Source organism: Halichoeres trimaculatus, unplaced genomic scaffold (assembly GCF_033239565.1).
Source record: "Halichoeres trimaculatus isolate MK-OKI-2021-1 unplaced genomic scaffold, fHalTri1.1 fHalTri1_scaffold_8, whole genome shotgun sequence".
In the NCBI taxonomy this organism is placed as follows: Eukaryota; Metazoa; Chordata; class Actinopteri; order Labriformes; family Labridae; genus Halichoeres; species Halichoeres trimaculatus.
Genome location: NW_027437186.1, coordinates 25,013,030 through 25,038,206, shown reverse-complemented (window position 1 = coordinate 25,038,206; position 25,177 = coordinate 25,013,030). Strand labels below are relative to the sequence as shown.

The window sequence follows — 25,177 nt, the reverse complement described above, 5'->3', positions numbered from 1 at the left end:
TGTTATTTTTTCTTCCTAAAGATTATTAAAATTGAAAGGTTGTTCTTTCTTCTTTGTTTCTCTTCCAACTTGTTATAAAGGTACCAGGACAAAGAGGGCTGGGCTCCAGCTTCTTACCTGAAGAAGATGAAGGATGACTTCTCTCCCCGCAAGAAGAACGTTACAGGCCCAGTGGAGATCATCGGTAACATCATGGAGATCAGTAACCTGCTCAACAAGAAAGCCTCCAGTGAGAAAGACATGCAGACCGAAGGTGTCCCAGAGAGCCCCCAGGTGGCCAAGAAGGAGATCAGTTTGCCCATCCCTTGTGCTGAATCCAGTCCTTCAAGTACTCCACAGGAGGGAAAAAGTAAAGTAGAACCTGCATCACCAGCTATAGCCCGCATCGCACCACATCGGGTGGAAATTGGTAAATCATTTAACTGTAAATGCTTGTATCTGTTGCTCTGCAAAAGTCCACACCAAACTGTTTTATATGAAAAAAACAATTGTTGTCCCTCTGTGATTGTTTTAAAGGTTCCCCAGTTCTCAGGCAGAAACCCCCTCCACGAAGAGATGCAACCCTGGTAGGACTGTGTGATATTTTATCCATCAATACATTAATTGAAGGTTGACTATCATTGCTAGGGGCTGGGACATAACCTGTGAGAAATTTTAAATTGCAGTGTGTAGGGATGGGTACCTCTCACATTTGAAACAATATGGTAGCCATGCCTGGTACCTGGCAGTCGGTATTGGTACTCAACGGTACCAATTTTTTGTAGTTTTTGGTGTTTATGCGGTAGAAAATAACCAATTTGTTTCATAATAAAACTTTTTTTTTTTCAGTTTTAGATATTTATTCTTCAGTGTATAACCTTGCAATGCTGTGTTCATGTCCAGTATGGAAAATTGCCTACTCTTCCACTCCCTCAGTCACAAGGATGCATTTTGGTACCTAAACATGGTACCTTTTGATTTTTCGTGAATCGGTACTCAGTACTTTTGACAGAATTCCGTCATTACCCATAAAAGTACCTGAATTAGTACCCATCCCTAGCAGTATGTGTGTACTATCTTTACCCATTGTTGAACTACAAACTTACAAGTCCATAATGATTAAGTACATCATGCATCAGGTTCGGGCAAAACTCAAAGGCTAATTTGAGGTTTGGAGAATAAAGTAAATGCTAATACTTATTCCACCACTGATCTATGGGTATACTTTTCAAGCCTGAAGCCATTGGCCACTTAGCACTAAAGCACTAAGGGGGTAACAGAGGGAGGAACATGGCGACTGGAATGAAGTAGTACAAAAGTAGGCCATGTTTAACAACATCTGAGAGGGAGATATGATGATGATAATTAGGTGCCATAGAGTGTATTGTCTTAGTATGGTTTACATGTGATTGAGTATGTCACTGAAAAAAGTGTCAAATATATGCTCACTGCTAAAGACTTTGTATGGCTTTAGAAATAGAAATCATCATGCTTTATTTGCTTACAAGATCATATTTTTTGGAATTAATATGCAATAATTTCACATCACATTTTCAGGGTTTCCAGTTGCCCTCCCCACCAGAGCCCCCTGCAGTTGAAGCAGAGTATTACACCATTGCAGATTTCCAGTCCTGCATATCTGATGGCATTACATTCAATGGAGGGCAGAAAGCAGAAGTAAGAACTCGTTTTAAACCTTTTAACTACACAAAACTTAAACTTAGATTTCAACTTATCACATCACAGTTACTTTTCAGGCCAGAAAGAAAAATCAGAATCAAAGGGAATTATTATTAAAGGGTCATCAAATTAACAGCTGTTTGACATTGTGTTTTAGGTCATTGAGAAGAACTCTGGTGGATGGTGGTATGTTCAAATAGGAGAGAAAGAGGGCTGGGCTCCCTGCTCCTACATTGACAAGCGCAAAAAACCCAATCTGGTTAGAAGAACAAGCACTCTGTGCCGTCCAAAAGTCCCACCCCCTGCTCCACCAGTCAAGAAGCAAGACTCAGTGGAGACTGCACCTCCCAGCAGCCCTGGGTCTGAAGCCCCTGAGTCTCCAGTGTCCCCAGGGAGGCCTGTGTATGAAGAGCCAGAATATGATGTCCCTGCCATTGGTGATCTAGATCTAGAGTCTGAGTTTGAGTTTCTGAGGGGAGAAAGCTCCTTGGTGGATGCAAAGAATGAGGACAATTCCTTGGAGAAGGGATCCCATCTTTCTCCCAAGCCTTCTCCAGCTTCTTCACTTCACAGTGCCTCCTTTAAGATGGGTGAGTCATTTGAAGATGGTCATGAAGCAGAGGCAGAAGACGAGTGTATTTACGAGAATGATGGCTTCAGACCTTTCAGGGATACACCAGAGAGACAGTGCAGCAGGGATTCCAATTCTTCCAAAACAAGTGCCGTATCAGAAACCAGCAAGACTTCAAGCCCCACATCAAGTGGATGGAGACCTGCAGGAAATAAGTTTAAGATTGACTTAAATGGGAGTCAATTGCCAACCAAAGCTGAAGAGGCCTCTAGTCCCAAATCTGCCTCTACTGAGTCCACCCCTGATCTCTCCAGAACAAAGAAAGACCAAGACGAGGGCAAGTCATCCTCTTCTGCCAAGTCTTCTTCTAAACCAAAGCCGGTGGTAAGACCTAAACCACAACTAGCCAAGGCATCCAGTGCAGAGAAGATGGACATCAGCACCTTGAGAAGACAGCTGCGGCCAACAGGGCAGCTGAAGAATGGGACAAAAACAAAAGGGGAAGACTCTGAGACAGCATCAGTCATCTCCTCAGAAGACTCCTTTTCCTCTCAGAGTACATCTGACCTGTCTTCGATCTATTCAAAAGGCAGTCGGGGAGACTCTGACCTGGAAGGCTGTAGCTTGTATCGCACCACAGATCCCTATGAGAAAGTCCAAGATACTGAGATCAGCTTCCCTGCTGGAGTAGAGGTGGAGGTGGTGGAGAAACAGGAGAGTGGCTGGTGGTATATCCGCTGGGGGGATGCAGAGGGATGGGCTCCAACTTATTACCTGGAGCCCATCAGGCAACAAGATGACATGGCAGGGACTGAATCTGATGGTACCCCGACCAAACCTGGAAGCCTTAGCAAGTCCAACAGCCTGGAGAAGAATGAACAGAGGGTGCAGGTGCTAAACAACATCAACCAAAGCCTTAAGAAGGTCACCCCACCCATCCCCTCCAAGCCCCCTGGTGGCCTCTCAAAATCCATTGGCTTGTTTGGTTCACGGAAGCAAAATAGCACTAAACAGCAGCAGGTGGTCAGACCTCAGTCTGTCTTCATATCAGCCCCAATCAGGGATGGTCCAAGTCCTGTGGGCTCTCTCAGAAGAAACGAGTCCCTTAACTCCACTGACCATCCTCGTTCAAGCCCCACAGTGCGACGCAATGCCTCGTTTGGCACAGCACCACGCAGCCAGGCACCAAACAACATAGCACTACCCATCAAGAACAGATTTTGTACTGGTAGCTCTGAGTCTCTTGGCCTTAGCTCTCAGAAGAATGCCATCCCTGTATCTACAGTGAAACCAAAGCCCCACATCATCCACAACAACCTCAGAGAGGTGTATGTTTCTATAGCAGATTACCATGGGGATGAGGAAACCATGGGATTTCCTGAGGGAACGAGTCTTGAGGTCCTGGAAAGAAACCCCAATGGTTGGTGGTACTGTAAGATTCTGGACAATGGCAGACCAAGGAAAGGATGGGTTCCTTCAAATTACCTCGAGAGAAAGCACTAGCACTCATGTGTTGAGCTGGCAGAACTCTAACCATGCGTGTAAAGACTACTCAAACAGATGCATTTCTTTTGTGAAAAAAAAGGCTAATCCTGACACATTACAGAAGGATTGGAATCCCACTTGGTACCTTTGCCAAAATGAGCAGACAGTTAAAATTGTGACTTTGAAATGAAATAAGACATCTGTTGAAATGAGTCAACATAATACAGTGCCTGAGATGATGCATTAGGAACAATATAATGGGACTTAGTGACACAGCCAAAGAGAACACCAGAGGGCAGAAGAATGATTTAATAAAAATTCTTCAGTACTTACCTTTAACTTGAACTAAGATGTTGTTTTGTGTTCATGCCTTGAACCCTTCTCATTAAGTTTATAATGTATTTTTTGTAACTTTTTAAGCATTTAAAGCTTACTGCATGTTTAAAATTATTCATTATACTGACGACGCCTTTGGCTGTTGAAATAAAAACTTTTTCTCCTCTTTACAGAAAATCTCAGTTAATTGGCCTGATATTGCCTGACCCATTCACCTTGGTGAATTGGTCTGGATCCATTCTATTCATTTTTTTTTTTACCAGGGGCATTAGCATGTGGAAGTGCCTTTGGGTGTGATTTGAAAGACCTACAAACAATCAAAGCACAGAGCATGTGACATGCCTCAGAGTGGTAGAAAATCTTCACAGTCAGCAGCATGTGTTTGAATGTACATCATACAGTTGTTAAAATGGCTGAAATAGCATATTCAGTTTCCTTTCCCTGGCAGAAGCTGCAATCTTGGTTGCTCATGTAAGACTGATGCAGCTCCTGTTGCATCATGCTATGTGACCAGCCTATTTTCTAAATAAAAACTCTGATTCCTCAGGTATACCTGAGATTAGTGGGACATAGTCAAGAATGACTGCGGATCCAGACCCACCTGCCAGTGAAAATAACTATGAGCAGGCTGAGTCTGGCAATGCTAGGCTATCAGCTATGCCAAAGCTGCTTTGTGTTAGTCTCATCTTGGTGCTGTCTTTTGCATGTTTAAAATCATTTCATATTGTATGTCTTCTGTATGTGAATTATTTTATCCTTTTGAGTGTTTAATAATATCTAAACTTAACAATCTGTGAGCATCTCTGATTATGGTTATATGTAAAAACAATCAACAATGATCTCCCCTTAAACTTCCAGCTTTTATTTACGCTGAATTGTCCATATTGAAATTTCATTGATGACAGTGAAAATTGTATTTATTCATGACGTAAAAGTCTTATGGTCTCTTATTTTATTATCATGTTAAGGCATCTACAAATAAAATATATATTATCAACAAAGGCTAAACATTTATAAGAACTGCTCTGTTAATTTCAAAAGCACATTGAATTTCTGCTGGGCAGTAAATTTGACATTGCAGCGACAGTATTAGTGGGATGCTCACTTTTGTTTAATGTTTACCGTGTGTTCAGTGATGATAACTGAAGTGCCAAAGAATGACTTAAATAAATGCACTTTTGAACAATCGTTGGTATTGTTTTTAGCTGTGTGTTGCCTACCCATCAGGATGGCCCTTTGGAGGGCCAGATGCCAGTCTCTAACTTCAGCCTCAGCTGGTAGCTAGCCCATTAGCCTATCCAGGTAGCATGTTGCAGCGTCTTGGCTACTGTCGATGCTTCTCTGGTGATATAAGAAAGCATTATCAGCTTATACAATGTAAAGATAGAATGGAAACTTGGCACAAAAGAGTGCTATCAGATAGATGAAGGCCCTCACCGCAGACAGCAAAATTCACCAAAATGGGTAACGTGTTTAACAGCAAGGGACCAGAGGTTATTCTACACACAACTAGCATGGTCTGCAAAAATGTCAGTGCAAATATCCGTGCGACAAAGCATGTCTCTGGATGTATGAATGAAATTACAGCAATACTGAGTGCAACAGAGTGATAACAGTGAAGGCAGTTTATTTCGACATGTAAAAAAGGGCAAAAGCTAATAAGAGGGAACTGTATACTGCCTAATACTTTTAGATGTAGTATGACTATTCTTTTGCCCTGTTTTGTAGTTTACTATGTTGGTTTTCAGTTTCAGGAAAGTGGAAGTACAACTGATGGATTTTTCTTTCTTTTTATAAAAACTTTATTATAAATTTACAAACCATGGGTACATATTGGCATTCAAGATAAATGGATGGGGCATTTTATATAATTAATTTAGTGTGTTAGAATAGTAATTGCAATAGTAATAGTAATAGTTTTGTGTTTTCATTATTTTTAGTGGCTTAGAGTACATTTTAAATTCATGTAGAAAAGCTAATTTGGGGAAGGTCCTGTTTTATGAACAAAACAATGAGAAAATGCACAAAATTATACCACAGCAGAGGTAATCATGTTTGATATTAATATTAACTCAAAAGTTACATCATTTATTGAAGAAAAAAAAAACGCTCCCATAGAATCCACATGTAGAAAGGTTTAAGCAGCTTATGTGGACTTAAATGATTTTTGTGGAAGTAAACAGTGACCTGAGATGGTCACTAGAAGTGAACAGTTACACCGGTGTTTCTTTCACCTTACTTTACTTCTATCTCGCGGACTCAACTGTTAGTGTTGTTGTATTGTAGTTGTAGAGTTGATTTATCCCAGTAGGTGGCGGTATTGCACAAAAATCCGAGATTTACCCGCAATCTACAGAAAAAGAAGACGAACAATGCCGTCCAGTGTGGGAAACATGCCGGGCGGACTGCTACGCAGCATTCTGACATCAGTAGGAGATCGGGGGGATTTTGGCATACTGCAGATATTTTTCACATACTACTTATTAGCCATACTAACCATTCACCAAATCAGTGGACACTGCTAGTTTTGTAGCCGGTTTGGAAGAGCCAAAGGCTTCACACTTTCTACAGGTCCTAAATCGCAGAACAACACCTGTTGCACCGGTAGGTACGTTAATTTCTTCTTCGTTGTTATTAACTGGCAGTAGCCTACTCAGGTAACCTTCAGATAGTCCACCGCTACCGAGTGGCGGTTGTACAATATTTAAGTCTGGTAAAACAAAATAGTGAGGGAAAAAATGATTTGGTGTTGAGGGCTGCACAGTGGCGCAACAGTGCTGCAGCCTCACAGCTATAAGGTCACTGGTTACATACCCAGCTTGGCCGGTGGGCCTCTCTGTGTGGAGTTTGCATGTTGCATGTTCTCCCTGTGCATGCGTGGGTTCTCTCTGGGTCCTCTGGCTTCCTCGTACAGTCCACTAACATGCTCATCAGGTTAATGGGTCATTCTAAATTGTCTGTAGGTGTGTGTGAATGGTTGACTGTCTGTCTGTGTCAGCCCTATGACTGACTGGCGAACAGTCCAGGGTTTACGCCGCCTCTCGCCCAATGACAGCTGGGATAGGCTCCAGCCACCCGCGATGAGCGGTTCAGAAAATGAATGGATAAATATGGTGTTGAAACTGTTGCTTTCTTTTTTATAGTTATTATTCAAATATTTGAAAATTATGACTCAACCCTATTGCGTATGCAGTACAGTTAAAGGGCCTGACCAGCTTGATGCTGGTAGGCAAATAAATTCAGCCACACTTGGTTGCATAGCATCCCTTTCATTTCTTACTCACAGCACAGTCATATATCTATGCGAGTCACTCTAATATGCCTCCATTGGCTGCCTCTGCTTCTGGAAAAATCTGCACATCTGACATTGATTTAGATTGCTTTTTATTTCATGGTTGCTGGGCTGCTTAATTTAGCATCAAGTGACAAAGCAAAAGTTTTTGTTACAAGCAAGGAGTAGAATTGGCCAACAATATTGTCCCCTTCAGATATAATCACAGAACTACCATATCAAAAACTGGTGTTGGTTTTCCTGTGTCAGACACTTCATATTGCTGATATATTAGATTTGGAGCCTGAAACATAATAAGATATACAGCCCAGAGGAATTTAATGTGAAATATGTCCATCCCACTGGCTGTTTCCTCTACTGGGATCTCGACACTGATACTGCACTCACTGGCCTGGAACAGAGTTTTGTGTGCCTGCTTATCATTGTAGCAACATGTTTGTCGAAATGGCTCTGTGTAAACGTGTGGGTATTTCTTGCGTGTAAAAGTTGTTTTAATTTGAAAGAAAAATAATGTAAGAAGAACACCAGTCTGAAATACTGATGTGCGGAAACAGTAGAAATTCTAGGGCCAAATCTTTTTTTCTGCATTTTTTTTCTTTTCAAAGGTTTAAAATAGATATACTTGCCCACTGCAAATGTCTATTTTAATTCGCATTATCAATAAGCAGAAATATATTAGATTAGCCCTTGAAAGGGGCATTCTGCATCACGTGCCTGAAAATGTTGAAGTACATTGCTAATGGTTTTGCATAGTTAAGCAGTTGCTGTAGTTGTGTATGGCCTCTGGAGGGCAGCAGCACGCAGCTTCTCATTGTACATAGAGCACAGCACCCCAGTAACCTTCACCTTTGTTTCCATCAACACAGTAATGAGATGGTGTATGGGTGAGATCCCTCAGCTGATGTTTGAGACTATGAACAAAGTTCTACTTTTTGATATAATTGCACTCCTTCTCACAGTGTGTCCCTCGACACAGCAAGTCTGACAGAGAAAAAGATTTTACATCACGCTGAACATCAAAAGCTTAAAGTCTTAACTGCAACAGAGGAACAAACTCCAGTTCTGACTGTGTGATGCCTGGTTAAAATTCCAGATCGATACTGTCTGGCTTTTTTGGAATACAAATTTGATACCTTAATTGACAGTGTCTGTTTGACCAAATAGCTGTCTAGAAGAGATACCACAACACAGCTCAAACAAGACTGCCAAGCCTTTAAGCCTTCAGAAGGCCTGCAGCCAGGTTCACTGAGAGGTCTGAGTGGAAAGTCTATGTGTACACAGACAGCAGAGAGAAATACTGTATTCATGTCACCGAAACAGGCCCTGGCTGTGTGTTTCCCCCTCACCTCTAAGAGCACTTGGCTATGAACGGCCGCCACTGCAGCCTGTTTCATGTCTGCACGTCATAGGCTGTATTGGAGTGCAGCATTAAACAGAGCTGCATTAGAGCCAGGCCTGCAGGGTAGTAAATAACAGATGATGTTCACGCTGGCCAGGTCTACATACCGCGACTCTAAACAGTTTCTCTGTGAGTTATAGCTGTTTACTAAAAGCCCTTGCCTTTGTTATTCATATACTATATGGCAGAGTGTTAGTCAAGTATACTACTGTGGTGAGTGATTGTGTTGGATGTTAAGCATCTAAAAGATGGCTACATTTTGTTCTCTAACTGTTGCACAATTTGAATTTTCTTGCCTAAGAGGCTACATCAACCATTTGTGTAATGTACATTATGGGAAAAGGTAATGGCAATAATGTTTTCTCGTTTTCCAGCGTTTGTGCCAGATTGACTTCAGTTACTTACTTTGCATAAAACATAATGACTGTTGAAATGGAAATGGCCAGTTTTGACTTTTTTCAATTCAGTTTAAGCCAAAAGACTAAAAAGATAAGGGATAGGCTTCTTCAGCATCTGAGGCAGAGCTTTTTGGGTGTGAAATAACATTTCAAGTGAAAAAAAAAACAATAGGGCCACATAGCGAATGATTCAGACTTGAACTTTATTAAACTAACTGAACATTATTAATCTTTTTGAGTTTTCAACAGCTGTTATAAATCCAAGGCCCAGGGTACTGGAGTTTGAAGTAATTTATCTTGTCCGTCAAACACAGTGACTGCAAATATTTGGTCACATTTGAAAAACAGAGTTTTACGCTTAAAAACAAACAAAAAAACTTAACAGGCTACTTCACACAAATTCATGATCAATTTAAATATGTACAAGCAGGACAAATAAAATTTGAGCAATCGTATGCTAGCAAAAGACATTTTACCAGCTTGTAAAACCATGTTTGGGAAATAAATTATTATTTGTTTTCTGGTGGAGGATTTCTGGAAAAAATACCAAGCTCTTATTCACCCAGTTTGTTGTCACTACAGTAAACTAGCTTAGCATTAAGCCTATGAACATGTTGCAGCTAGCAATTGTTCAAAGGTTACACTATAGAGTACTCTAAAGATTTTTTTTTAAATGTTAGCCTTTTAGATATTGTATCTCACTTTTTAAAAACAGTTTAAGAAAATAAACAGTTATGGATGAAGGGATTTTTACAGGCAGCAGAAAATAAAGGAAAATTGGTTTAAAGCTCATAAAGGACCACAACCTTTTTGTATTAACGTAATATAAGTTGGCTGTTTAGCCTTGTAGATCTCAAAAAGATATGAAGGTGAAAGGTTTGGAAGAAGAAAAATTACTAATTCAGCTTTTATTTGCAATAACAGATCATTTTTGCAGACCAAATTTGTGGACAAACATGACACTCACTGACTTTTTAAGTTAATTTACCTTACTCCTTAGCAACCAGTCATTTTTACAACACATGATGCAGAAAAAAAGCATCACTAATGCTTTTTTGCTGTCCAGTCCTGCCTTATGAATTCAAGCTCACTCTTTTAAGGTTGTCATAATTCTCCTCTCTCTTGCTCTTTAGCTAGCAGATGCGCAGCTAAGTTGGCTAGTTGTGTCAGTTGAATTCTGAATCAAGTTCAGGCGATAAATCTCCATCCCCAACATTGTCACACTGCTATTAAATTGTTACTTAACACAATAAAAATATCAAATACTTTTAGTACAAGTCGTCACTTATACCACAATACGAAAATACTTCACTACGAGTAGGCTAAAAGTCCTGTGTTTTAAATGTAAAAGTAGGCTACTAGCATAAAACAACAAAAGTTATCAAAAGTTAAAATACTCCCATCAGAAAAATGTGTTATAACATTATTTACATTATTTCCAGAATAAATACTATTTAAACTAATTGTACGCAGCATAATAATTATGAGTTACATTCCCTCCCCTCCAGCTGGTAATGGTTCATATTTTCCAATATGTCGAACCTTTCAGAAAAGTTTAAGCTGACAGACTCGCTAAGGGTACAAACATTTCTATAACCTTTAACTATGCAACAATAGAGAAAAGTCCTACTTTTTGGACACTTAACTAAGCCATAAGTAACAAACAAACAGTGATATTTCTTTATAGTAGCACTGACAAAATAAATAAACCTCATAATGTACAGGTCATATTACACTCATCAAAACCATTTTCTATCAATTTTCATTAGCCAAGTCTGATTTGGTCGGAGAAAAAAAAAAGTGTATTACTGTAAAGGCAGAGCAACAAAATTCCAGTATTACAAAATGCAGTGACTGAGGGAACAAGGCAGTTCTTTAACATTTCATCTTAGCAGTAAGCAAAATCCCAGAACGCTACAAAAAATGTTTATTTCATCGTCAGACATGACACATAGATTATGTGGTTATGCCAGCTCACATCACGACCACATGAGAGTGACTTTTAGTTGATTGCTAACCTCAGTGTTTGTCCTGGTTCTCACAGTGAGGAGCCTAGCAGACCAGACCTTAGCCAGACTTCTCTTTTCAAAGGCACATACGGAAACTTACTGTTACCCAAACAAACTTACAACATAACTGATAATTTCAACTCCAAAGTGGTGAGATGACAAGCTTCCACACCTTGGAAAATAACAAATCAGCATGTAGTACTTTACAAATTACTGCGTAATGTTCAGCAAGGCCAAAATAACACCCGAAAAAATCTTCTTAACAATTCAAAAGCAGTACATAATGCATGAGATTAGTCAACAGAAAATGTCCTTGGAGTATGCTTTTACTGACAGAGAGCAGCACTAAGAAACTGATATGCAGAGAAATACTCACAATGTCCTACAATGACAAACAAAATCCCTGTCGCTGACTGCACACAGGCTATTTTCCACTGTGAAATGAAATACATCATTACTGAAAGATGAAATTCTTATTTAGTGTACATTTGAAAGAGATGTGTGTAACCTGAAGATGTGAAGCCATCTGTGGTTTGCTGTTTTATGGATTTCTTACAGTGAGAACAAGGTTGATTACATATCCTGTGTGCTTTTTCAGCATTTTAAAAATAACCCTCTGCCCACCAATGTTTATTCCAATGCTTTTTGTTCAATTACAGCATCCAGAGACAGCTGGGACGTCTGCCAGGAATCAGGACTTACAAACTGTTCAAGTCTCACATTTTACAGGCATTCATACAAACCTCTGATGTGTCTGGTTTGCATGAGTGAGCCAACACTTTCTTTGCGTGAAACAATGTGCAGACGCATAGCAAAGGTGGCCCTTCCTCCCCTGTCTCCATCCCAAACATATGACATCCTCTCCCAGATCTCCTCCCTTGCTCCCTCATTGCTAATTCCCATGCTCATTCAGCTGTAAGCGTGACCTTCTACGGTGACAACACTTTTTTTTTTCACAATTTGCACAATCTCGCACTGCTTGAAATTTACCGAACTACCTCAGCAGGCAGCGAGTTATCCCCCCAAAAAGAAATACACCTCATTTATTTCACATACTTTAAGGATTTAGTTACCCTTTCGGGTTGTGGCATTTTACTGTGATTTTTATGTCTGAGCGAGTTCTTTCTGCCTTCAAAACTGGTTTATTTTGGAAGTGGGACGAATATTAACTTTGCTACCCTTTTATTCATTCTTCATTGCCCTTAGGAAACATTCAGGAAAACTCCAACAAAACTATCTTTTCTTGGCTGTCTTTCAGATCAAGAGAGACATTGTTCTTACTCTTAACAACACTTAAACTCAGTAATCTCTGACAAGCAGTGACTATTGAAACTCTGGATTCATTTCCTTGATTTTTTTGTATTATTGTTATTATTGCAGCCTTGGAGAAATTGTGCTCCTCAGGGACCAACAATGGCAAGTATTTGCTTCTGGGATCAATAAATATGAGCATCTGTAGGCAAAGAAACATCAAATAGCTACAAAGAAATTATAAATTTGGTAAACTTTGCAAAGTAAAGCTTCTGTTGACCCCACTTGGCATTGCCAACATTTGACACAACAAGATCTGAATTTTGCTTCAGTGGACGATGGTCATTTGCCGGCATTCGTGCATGAGCTAGCATCCCTTTGCTCTGCGTTAAGTAGGTCAAATGTCTCTTTGGATTACTTTCTCTTTTCCCAGACACACACATCCCAAGTCCCTGGACAATTCTACAGTGGGTCAGTGTGATGTGTTTGGTCCTTTCTGCAATGATTGAAGTAGCACATATTTGGTTTCTAATGATCACACTGTTTTCTTAATGAACCGATGACTCATTGCTGAATCAAAGGTAGGAACTAATGTGAGCTTTAAAAGATGTACCTCAGATAGAAAATGTTCAAATAATGGAGTTAAAGTCCTGCTGTAGAGTACCTGAGCCAGATTGCACATAGAAACAAGCATGAGTTTCACTTGTGCAGTGTCCCTCTTTTAAAAAGTCCTAAATGGCTTTGACAAACTTTTGAGCTTAACCTGACTGTTTGACATGTTTTTCATCACAGCCCTACGTGCTCCTGTAGGTCTTGATAATGTCTTTGATTGTCCTCCTGCAGATGGGACAGCATGCATTGGCCATCTTCTTTAGCTTGAGGCCACAGGCATAGCAGAGACACATGTGTCCACAGGCGTAGAGGACAGTGTCCACCACATTCTCATAGCAAATGGTGCATTCGTCACTCCAAGAGCCAGAGCTGGACAGAAAAGTTGGGGACTCTGGCTGGCTGGAGAAGGGAGAGCTTGGAGTTGTACCTGAGGTGGTGAAAGAAAATCACATTAGAGGTGTGGGTTCGAGTGAGTGACAAAATGAAAAACTACCCCCCTTGAAAATCAACTGTCAATACCCTGCTTCTTGTTTTCCTTTGCGGATCAAGCTGTCCTACAACTTTTACATGACTGTAATCCAATTCGCTTCTCCTTTCGACATTATATGCCAAGACTTTTCCTGTTGTTTTGCCTGCAGCTTCAGACTGCAATGATGTCAGGGATCACTGCTTCACATCACCAAGGTAAATATTTGCTTCATGTGCAAACACGTGAATTGAGAGTTTACGTCTTGCTGTGCGTTCAGTCTGTGTTTGTGTGCTTCTGGCTGGATTATTGCTCTCCTGCATGTCAGCGCTTTAATCAAATTCATATATTAAACAATGCTGGGATGATGACATGACCATAATTCTCTGAAAAGAAGAACACCCTGGGGTAACCCAGGGGGATGAAAGATGAAGAGAGGACAGAAAAGAAGAGGAGGTTAACTGGATCATGAAGACAAACCTGTAGATGAAGAAAAGACTGTGTTGTAGTTGGCATTGAGGGTTGAGTTGAGGTTGATGTTCATGTTGAGGTTGGAGTCAGAGTTTCCGCTGCAAAGCACCGTGGGAGTGTTGGGTGTGCAGGATGGAGAGCTGGGAACCGACGGGCCTCGAAGGTCTAGGTGTGAAGATGAGCCTGGAGACACAGTAAACACCGAAGCATTAGCTCAATAAAGATTCTCTTCGAGAGTAGGAACCTGCTGACACAGTTTTTCTTCCTGCTAGAATTGATTCCAACACCTGGAGTGGAGCATGGAGTGAAACTGTAGTAAAAACACTGATTATACCAGAAGCCAGATAGATATATGTCGAATTAAGGGCTGAGGACAACGCTGTGATACTCCTGTGTTCAAAAGGTTGAAATAAAAAGCCTCAGGAACTGGGCCTCCAATATTTTCAGTATTCACACTGCATCTCTGAGAAGTTAGCCAAAGTAGATAATTAGTGCGAGGACGTCTTGTTGCATATCCCTCACTGTCTCAGTCTGTCACTCTCTATCACATTAACTCGTTTCTATCACCAAGCAGATGACTTGTGTGTTCACAGCGTCTGTGTGTGGGTGAGTGTGAGCTTGTGAGTTGGTGGAGTCTCATCAGAGATGCCAAACCCCCGTCTGTCCTTCTTTCAGAGCTCATAATCCCTCTGGGAAGGGTACTAAATGCTTCCATGGACTACCCTTTGTCGGTCTCATAGAAGTCGTCCCCATCCACACCCCGAAACCACCGGCTCTGGCATCGGTTTTCATTTTGGCAGCTCATTGAGAATACTGACCCCAATTCCATGGACAAATCCTGATCTCGTCAGCCCGTCAGGCACATGGCATTGTTGTTTACAAACTGTCCTTCAACTGACCATGGCAGAAATACACCACACTGTCAGACTGGTGGCTGACTTGGCACAACCAGCCACCCAGGGGCTCAAATACTCTAAAACCGGGGTTTACATCTTCGCCCACAATTTGATCACTTGAATTTCTCTTCAGTTAAAAATAGGACAGCAGATGGTGTGAAATTGTTGGAAAAAATTTGTGGTCAGTCATTGGGACAAAAATGGACACAGTTTTTGCATAACTCAGGTTACATGTATAATGTCTCTGACTGCTGATACTTTTTCCTCAGACCATTCCAACCACTGCTGTCTTAGTTTCAGGCAGTGGCTTTTTTTAGTCATGCAACAAGTTAGAAGTTAAAAGTATGCAAGAACTAAGTGCTTTATGCTAACCTATACAAAAACCTTTCCATAATTAGTTTGCTTTTAAGGTTGACGCAGGGATCAATTTGTTTATACCATTTTGCTGAGACAGTCACTTTTTCAGAGTCATCTATTCATTTATTCTTTGTATTATCATATTTTAGAGTGGATACACAGGCTTAAATGCATAGGGTAGCATTAACTCAACCTTCCATTGCCTACTTAACGTGAGCTATGTGACAGCCCGGCTGTTAGTAAATGTCTTGGTCAACTCTAATAAGGAAATATGGATAACCTTCATGTCTATTCATGTACCCTTTCATCAAGGGGACCTTTCATCTTCTCTCGTATTATGAATTTACTGCTGCCTGCACCACTAGGAATGAGAATGTGAATACCTTAAGATATGCAGGCTGTGCAGGAAGCTTATTTGTAGTTGAGCATGTGAATGGTGGCTTTCAACACTTGTTTATCAGAAAGAGAAAACCTCAGCACACCCAATCAAACTCTTTCTTTTTCTCCTGATATCTGCTCCAGCCTCTGTGTTTCTTTTGGCCTGTAAAGGGCTGAGTCTAAAAACACAACAGTAACATCATCCTTAGGGCAAACTTGCTGGGAAAGTGCTTATTGTTATGTCCAGCAGACACATTATGATCCAGTTGGGATTCTTTTTAATACAAACTTCTCTTTTCTTTAAACTCTGTATGAGTCTTTATGAACTCTCTGGAGAAACAACTGGTATTACAGAAGTTAGCTAACGCTAGGGGCAGCAGCTACTTGCTTAATGTGAGACCTGAGAGGATTATTTTAAAGACATAAATCAACTGCTTTTAAGACCTAAACTATAGCCCTGAGAGTGGTGAGAATTGACCAGACCACATCGGCTATCAGTGACTAATAAAGGCCGTTCACAGATGGAGCCTTCAGTTTTCCGTAAGCAAAAAAGTAGTGTGATCAACATAAAAGGCTCCCTCCAAAGATTGCAATACTTTTAGCATTGTCTACAGCATGTTGAATGTAGTAGAACAGCTGAACATGGTGATCCAGACCACAAAACGGGAACAGTGATTTACACTAGAGCCACAGTTTAGCTCAGTTAGAGTATATATTGGAAGGAAGGGGGTGCAAATTTTTTCACAACTCGTTATTTTTTGAGCTATCAAGCTCACACCTGTTGTCCCTGGCTGATTTGACTGACAGATGGGCAGCCTGTAGCTGTCAAGCTTTTTCAATATGGCACCCGACAAAGAAAGGCTTGCATCAGAAAACTGCATCAGAAACATCGGAGACTACACCCAACTACTATACAGTCCCTGTCCTTCCTTAAATTACTCTCTCTCTGTCTCTAACAACCAGTGGCGTTTGAGGTACCTTAGCCTAGTCATGTACCCACTTAAAGCATTTGTAATTATATTTTCATTTTAATACACTTTATTTGTCACAGTATTAATAATCCATGAGTTCCCCCCTCAAGAGCAGGTATCTGTATCCATCTAAAAAGCCTCACATCAGTTGGGCTCTAATATAAAATGTACACAGTAAATCAAAATGTGGGAAAATAATCTTATCTAATACTTAAAGCTAAAGAAAGCTGCATAGTAGGGGATTATTCTCTGCTTGTCACCAAGACAGCCCCCTGTACCAAACACGTAGTAATCTGATCAGTTGTTTTTTATGATTATAATATTGCAAAAGCTGCTTTAAGCACATGCAGAAACAGCAGATGCTAACACACTGAAAGACACGGTGATGATGAAATTTAGGACTGCTGTAGTCTAGTATTGATTTCATAAACTTAAAATGAAATTATTTAATCCTGGTTTCTTCGAGAACATGGACAAAATGACCATGTGAGAGCAACAGACTCCCATCTGTTCCACTTCACGAGCTCAGCAACACCCAGCCATGACAAACTGTCACTTGCCTCACTGGCTAGATGTTGCCATGGCAACTTGTGGCGTGTGTCTGCAGCGAGTGGGTGAGCAGGGACGTCACAAATGCACTCCCCACAGCTGGAGTGGGTAATGACTCGGAGAACGCTCATACCCCAAAAGAATCAGCATAGAGGAGGGGGGTTTAAGAAAGAGAACGTGCGGGGAGCAGAGGAAGAGATGAAGTGCAGAAAGCGATGGAAGGACTGGTGTTAGGGGAACAGGCTGTGGGTGGAAAACCCAGCTTCTCTAACCTCTGTGCAATTACATTTTAATAATGCATATGGAGAGAATCATAAGGATCTATCACAGCCCCCCTACTGATACATAACGCCGGCTGCTGGGAGCCCACGCAAGACAGAAATAACCTCTCCAGCCTGGATCTGACTGACTACATGAAAGGGAGGAAATTGAGAAACTGTTATCCATGAATGATCAGGAAACAGAATTTAGAGAACAAACAAATTATAACAAACAAATTCAAACACATTGCCATTGTCAGGGAATTTGCGTGAACAGAATATCAGTTTCTGCTATGAAATAAGTTTATAGGGAATGATACATTTCTTCATCTTCAATAGACACTGTAATATAGTACACAAGCAATGTCTGACATCTATCTAATGAAATATAGAAATTCTAAAACCTGTAGGTCTCCTCAAACTAAGTGAGTCATGCTAAATATTTCAAACACAGAACTGCACAAAATGCGGTGAAGCTCATTTAAGACTTAACTTAAGATGTCTGCTGCCAAATGTCCTGGAAAATAAAGTCTTAGCAACATTTTCCACTTCAGCGATGTCTTTTAAACTCTCAAAACATTGTGAAAAGTGGTTCAACATACTTACTGAATGCTCAATGAATACTTTAATGTCCTGAACACAACAACAAAAGCATCTCTTCCACACAAAGCTTCTAAAGACAACTAACATCCTCTGAGTCACCCATTTCTTCACACATTAACAGCATATTGTTGGGCTGTGATCATCACCTCATTATTTGCATGGTGAACTTACATGCTTGGTTTCACTTTCACTTTTAAAATTAACCCAGAAAAGTTTTGGAAAGGAAAAAAAAAACAAACACCAAAACTTTCATCCATTGCTTGGCTTCAAACCACAATTTTCCCAGCCCATGAACCTGTTTGCCATTAAATCCTCTAATTCTGTTCATTGTGAGTCAGACTAGGAGCCAGAATCTCAAACACCAGACGTGATTAACTTCAGGGTACCTTCAGGTAAAGCTGCGGTATCGTCATGTGAAATCTGCAGGAATCAGACGGCGCAGACAGAAATTCAGTTCAACTGAAGATACAAAGTTAACATTCATATGCAAAGTGTGGGGGCAGAATGTAAATTCCCAAGCGATATATGAGTTGATAAAAACTCAGAGCAGCCCAGACAGAAAGTATTTCATGACTCGGCTGAGTGGGAATTCAGCCTCCAAAGGTCTTTCAAGGATCACAGACTGCATTAACTTCTGAATGGAAAGTTCCAGAGCACGTCCTGTTAAGATCTGTGGAACGTGTTCCAATTTCAGGAACCACAATTAAATAAAATATTCAAACTTTTGCTAACAGAAATGCTGATGAGGGACTGCTGAACTGTGTAGATTCTTTTTTAACATTTAACTGGGGCCTCCATTGCTGATGCAATTTTTGTAACTCAAAGTAAATAAAGATGGGTTTTAATTTGTCAAATAACAGACTGTGTTTCAAGAAGACTGTGACTCAGTGGTTAGAAATTACAGTGATCTCACGGCATAAAGGTCCTTGGCTTCAATCTTCAGTTTGGCTCTTTGGCCATGAGTTTTCACACTCCCGTCCAGGACATTTAAAAGAACACTCCAGGGCCCAGTTGTTCTCAAGCAATCTGATTGGATTAGAGCTATAACATTGGATTAAGATATCAGATTGGATCAAATCAGGTTGTTGGGAGAAAAAAAGAATGACAAAATAAGGTTAAGTCGGGTAATCCGATCTTGATTTTGTCCAGATAAACCTCAAGTTAATGTTGCTAAAAACCTTTGAGTATGATTGAAACAGCTTTGATCCTAAAGACCAGGGTTATCCAGTACAAAATGAAATAACGTCATAGATGAGGTGGACTCAAGGGTTGCAAAAAATCCCCCCAAAAGACACATAATTTTTTCTTAATATTGAACATAAAATGCCTAAGGACATCTAAGGATCTTGCAGCTTGTGCGAACCTTGGCACCCTTTGTGGACAAAGTATACCAAGAGAAGTCACATCTATTCAGATTTGGTAAATGTGAACTAATGAACTACTGTATGATGGTGTTGATTCAGTCCAGTTTTTCTTAGAAACTGGATTTCTGAAATCACAATAACTCATAAGAATCTAAGTAGGATGAAGATACCCCTTAGATTGAACAGTTTACAATCATTTGAACTCTTCCAGTTCATCCCTTGTTTCTTTCCTTTTTTTTCCCACAATTCTTAAGAACTGCACTTGTCTTTGCATTTCTCACCTGATCCAAGACCTTGAAAATTTTTCATTTTTAACAAAAAGAGAAAACTGAACAAACCTAAAATCCTGAGTTGTGTGACGGTCCCATGCAGCCCGTAGAACATCCACAGAGGCCTGGAGTTATCCACACACAGCTGCATCCCTGCACTGACACCATTCTGGCTCATCATGACCTCCCCTTCTGCGTTCATTACAAAGCCCAAGATGTCTCCACTGTGCAGTGGCATCCCCACCCGACACACAGCCCAGAACTCCTTGCGGTCAACCAGAGACTCCGGGTTAGATGGGAGGTCACTCTGCCTCAGGGTGGCCGGGTCACATGATGTCACACCGTAAGAGAGACAACCAGGCCGTGTGACACCTGCTTTCACCTTTACAAACACGGTCTCTGAGCAGCGCATTGGGCGGCTGGTGAACACCAGAGTCCTCTCATCACCACGGTGATCGAGTCGAGCCACTGTGTGCTTATCCAGCGTGGTGACATGGATGCCGTGCACCGTGTGGAAGTGCAGATCAGTGTCCAAATGGCTGGGCAGCAGTGAGCACTGCTGAGAGTTTTGAGAGTTCTGGGGCACATGGCAGGACGTGGAGGGTTGTAGCCGGTCCTCTTCCTCATCATCTTCCTCCAGATGTGCCTCCTGCTGCTGTAGGCTGAGGTCACACAGGCTGACGGAGAGACGAGGGTCATCGCTGTTTCGCTGAATGGAGGCCCGGTGGGCGGCAGTAAAAGAATGAGGACGCAGGCAGTCCAGAGGGACCATCTCACTGTCTGTGGAGAAGAACAAAAAAGGACTCTTATATAACCGCAACATATAAATCTGAATCAACCCACCATGTCCTACTACCTGCTTCCCTGTGAGTTTTATTTGGATAACATCATACCTTTATTGGACTTTGGCTCACACAGTAACTCCTGCATTTTTGCAAGTAGAAAGAACAAAATGTAATTCATAAACCCACTTGGTATTCAGTGTATTTTCGTTTGCAACACTGGTTTGTTTTACATTTACTGTCTGTGCACTCCTCATTCATCATCCCCGTCACTGTAAACAAATGATCGCTTCCAGCTCTTCTGCTTCATAACTAATTCATCTAATGCACCCTCAGTACTAAGGCTTTTCGTCCAACAATATGAACAAATACATCAATGTTTACATGTTTAGAAACGTATCAGGGCCTTAAGTGGGGCCAACTGTAGCTGCAGGCTAGTGAAATCAAAAGAGACATAACAGCTTTATATAATGTTCAAGAGATGGCACACGAAGCTGCTCCAAAACAGTAAAGCTCAGCTGTGTTCAATCCTCCCACTCTGTCTTTCGCTTGGGGTCCTGAGATAAGAGCCATATTTACCTACTTATCTTTTTCCTTTTCTTATTTCACTAGAAGTCATTTTAGAGAGCCACCACAATCTCCAGCCCAGGGTGTAAAAATGCAGATAACAGTATGAGCTATTAAATGTACAGAATAAGTGTTTTATAAGGCACTTCTTAAATGAAAGTGCAGTCCCTTTCTAAAGCACTTAAATTGTATATAAGTCACATATAGCTGTAATGAGCCCACACAAGAGACTGTCTCAGCAGCACTAATTTAATGTACTGTATTCTTCCTCTATACGCTCAAACTGTGCTGGATGGTAAATGTAGCAGATTTTCTTATCAATGAAAGGTGTTTTAAGAGCTGTATCACATGTCTGTCCTTGCTATAAACTCCCCACAAATAGCACTCTGCATTCTAATTATGCTCACTGTAAAACAGACGCCACACGGGAACATCACTGCAAAAAAGTAAACATAGAGCACACATCTTTCCATGCACATGCTTAGATCCACATCCTGGCACGCTTGGGGACACACTTCCAAATTTAACACTGGCTAAAATTAGCCTGATTGGACATTTGAGTGGGGGGGTGACATGGTGGAAGAGTTGTGTGGCTCTTAGCCTCGATCTGCTCTGGGCTTCCCCCCATGGGAAATGGATGAATCAGGGGAGTGTGGCAGAGGAGAAGAGGATGAAATATGAAGGAGGGGTGGACACTTGAGAGAAAGGGCATACCTCACCCACTCCCCTTTATCACACAGAGACAGCACATCTCCGGCCAGCCACTGATAAACTGCTTGAACTTAATTACTTCCTCAGTCAAGAGTGTCCACAACCAAGCATGAGGCTCGTATTATTAGCAGCCTTATCATCTTCAAGGCAAAGTTAGCTGGCTTTGAGATACAAGAGATGGTCTCTGTGCTTGTGTTTAAGGCTTCCTGCAGTTCTCGGCTACTTAGAGGTGCAGCAGTCAAAACAAGCCGTGAAGAGAATAGTGACATTACACAGAAGTAGTTTCCCCATTTTATAAAAAATGTAAAAAAGGATGAAATAAACACTCACAAAAAGGTGGAATAACAGCAACGACTGAAAGAGTGACTGCTGCTAAATAAATATGTATGACCCCTCTCTGGGTTTAGTCTCAAAGGTTTTAGGGATACAACAGCACACATTAAACCCCAGGAAAACATGACAAACATACAGTAAAACATTGAGATTACACAGCTTGAACCACACAAGGCCCTCTGGTGATCCTCTGTGTCCTATGATGAACACGTGTTTATGTCTGTACAGTTACATTCACAGCACGGCTGCATGTAGGGGGTTAAGAACTGTTCTCATAACATCACACATAGCAGGGACATGGCTGAAATAGTCACAGTAAACCTGTCCACACTCGCTATATGTTATACAACAGTAACTCTCAAGCACTGCTTTGTAGTGGTTGGGGTATATGGAAAACATGTTACCTCAACTTGTCAACAAAAACAAAACCAACTTAGAATTACATTATACAACATAACACACCCATGATTGATTCATTTTTGACAAAGAAATAGAATTGTTATCAAAAGATGGCTAAATATCCAGACCGTAACAATACTTGGTCACATAAGTAGCTTAAGTTTTGTGTTTGTGGAGGAAGTTGAAACTCTACTAGAGCTCTTTGGACTTTCCTTTCAGTATGACAGCTAGCCTACCGGATGTTACGCAGCTTGTGTTGTTAGCATGATAAGTTGAGTAAGCTAAGCAACACAAAGATGACTGGCAAATGATAGCTATTAAGACTCAGGACACAGGGCTACCTGAGTGTGGCTACCTGAGCTAAAAGTGATGTCTAACTGTGTGAGATGTTTGGGTTAGTGTCAACATACGGTGACACAGTTGTGGGCTAACTGTTTGAGATCGTTAAAGCTAAAAAATAAATAAGTAAAACATTAGCTTGTAAAGCAAATGGTCGGAGTAGCATTGAGTTGCCACTAACTGGTTAAAACTGTAACTTATTGGGCAGAAGAGCCAAAGCTAATGGCTGATGGCATGATGTACAAATGCTTTTCCCACTCAACTGATGTGATTAACACTCCCATTTACCTGTATCATTTTCTTATTACAATGACTACATGATCCCTGGTTGATGTTTTTTAAATGAACAAATCTATTATGTTACAATATGCCTGGAGCTCAAGGTGTGTAGGTCTAAAAGAACAGAAACACTGACCTAAATTATTCCAACAGTACACATAAAACCACTAACAACCTTATTATCTCTTTGTTGGGTGTAAACACTCTGTTAATTCAGCTAACACAGAGCCAACTCTTTCTTTTCACACCTTTAAATATTAGTCAAACACAGACAGGTATAGTCTTGTCCTTTCTTCTGTTGTGTTGTTCAACACAGTACATTTAAAAAACAAAACTGCCAGCTTTATCCAACACTTATTTGGGATTAACATTTAGAAATACTGGGACGATTCAGTCATGACATTTCAAAATTCAAGATGGAGCAGGTTTTAAATATTGAGCAAACTTTTAGTTATTTTCCCAGGCTTGAAAGTATTAAAAACGTGATTCAGCGTACAGCTGTCATTTCCCCCTGTAACAGTAAGTGGTCTTTGGATAGCCTCTGCTACCCAATCTCAGGAGAAAAGCTCTTTTAAATACAGGAACACATACCAGACTGACATTATTTGAAGGGCCAATGGCTGACCTCTTGGCTCTGATTTTTCCCCCCTCACAGCTACAATGTTAAAAGAAAAGCCAGACTTACTCAACTCTTAATAGAGGAATGTCTTGGCTCTGTGAAGTAAGAACACACCCAAACAAACATCTCTGGAAAATCCCTACACCTGTTTCAGGTTTACCTCCTTAGACAAGCTTAACAACAACTTCAGGGACAGAAACCATTGGCGCGATCCAGAAAAACCAGTTCCTTGCAAAGTAAACCTGATATGAGCAAAGAAGGATGTCCGGGATATAACTGAAAAGAAAAAAAAACTGGCAGCCTGTTCAAACTGTGAAAACTTGCCTGATAGAGAGCTAGCATAGTGCAGTTAAAAAGCCGTTGAAGATGTAACAGTGCCAAAACAAACAGCGGCTCCACCTCGTTTTGAAATGCACATCAGAGAAGCCTGCATGTACTGTGTAACTGTACTCTGTGAAGATCCTGATCTACAATGTTCATTAAATTTTGGGGTTTTATGTATTCTCTGCCTTTTTTAGCCACAATCTGACAAAGGCATAGCACTGAATAGACGAGGGAGGGTTCACTTTATTCCTTGGCCCCAGTGGAACAGGATTAGGAGGCTTTTGGGGTTTAGCAAGGCTGCAACCTCTATACAAGGTCGGCAGCACCAATTGTGAATGTGTGTGTGTATAGTGTGTGTGGGGATTTGCCTGGAGTATGCATGCCTAAGGGGCCTATCTAGGGCTCTGTCGAGAATGAGTGAAGTCATCTGTCATGAAAAAGGAGGTTGGAGAGGAATGGTGGGCAGGTGGTGTGTGTGTGTGTGTGTGTGTGTGTGTGTGTGTGTGTGTGTGTGTGTGTGTGTGTGTGTGTGTGTGTGTGTGTGTCCCAAAAAGGAGACAGAAAAGCTTTCAGTTAAAAAAAAAATAAAAATAAAGGAGCAGGCTGCAGGGTGAAATCTACAACGATGAGCTTTTGAGGAGTGGTATCCTTGTCACAGTTGCATGAGCGTGAAGTAGTGGGGTCTAAATAGGCTCCAAGAGTGTTTGGATATTGATACAGCCCTACAGTTTGGGTATCTGAGATGCCATGAGCAACAGGAGCTTAGCACATGTGTGGCGTTTTTTAGACATCAAGTCTCTGGTTTTGTGCCAGATGTTTTAGAGTTTTGGATCATGATCACATGCAGAACATGGCACATGCAGAGGCGACAAATGGCCGTTTTAAAAACAAGCTCTTCAGCACTTTGGGATGTCACATGGACTCAAAGTTTCCAAGGTCTTAAAAGCCACTTCTGTAGTGATGAAAGCTTCTTTAAAGCCAATGCACGTTTACCACGGCTCTACTTTAAAGCCAACGACCCTTTTTAACCTCTTGTTTTGAGAATCTATAGAGTGTCCATCAGTTGACACTGTGCCCTCAGTGTTTTTGATGTGATCCCAAACACATTTCTCCAATTATAAATTCATCTCAATGTTTTGGACTAATCCATGCCAAGAGAGCCTCTTTGAATATGACCCAGATGGACACAGTTGCTCTCTAAGACTCAGAAAATTCAGTACAAATATTG

General features: G+C 40.9%; 2 protein-coding genes across 3 annotated transcripts in view; one reads left to right on the top strand and one right to left on the bottom strand.

The window, feature by feature from the left end:
* The window catches only part of LOC141794872 (SH3 and PX domain-containing protein 2A-like), a 56,580-nt gene extending 51,342 nt beyond the window's left edge, over positions 1 to 5,238 (top strand). For both annotated transcript variants that reach the window (XM_074675453.1, XM_074675452.1), the window contains 4 exons: positions 81 to 409; positions 517 to 566; positions 1,537 to 1,656; positions 1,817 to 5,238. In XM_074675453.1, coding sequence (XP_074531554.1) covers positions 81 to 409; positions 517 to 566; positions 1,537 to 1,656; positions 1,817 to 3,733 — 2,416 coding nt within the window. In that variant the 3' untranslated portion in view covers positions 3,734 to 5,238. The remainder of the gene's footprint in view (positions 1 to 80; positions 410 to 516; positions 567 to 1,536; positions 1,657 to 1,816) is intronic.
* A 4,140-nt stretch (positions 5,239 to 9,378) lies between these two features.
* The window catches only part of LOC141795493 (E3 ubiquitin-protein ligase NEURL1-like), a 35,152-nt gene continuing 19,353 nt past the window's right edge, over positions 9,379 to 25,177 (bottom strand). The window contains exons 4-6 of the mRNA XM_074676396.1: positions 19,666 to 20,376; positions 13,959 to 14,132; positions 9,379 to 13,439 (exon numbers count right to left, since the gene is read on the bottom strand). Coding sequence (XP_074532497.1) covers positions 13,195 to 13,439; positions 13,959 to 14,132; positions 19,666 to 20,376 — 1,130 coding nt within the window. The 3' untranslated portion in view covers positions 9,379 to 13,194. The remainder of the gene's footprint in view (positions 13,440 to 13,958; positions 14,133 to 19,665; positions 20,377 to 25,177) is intronic.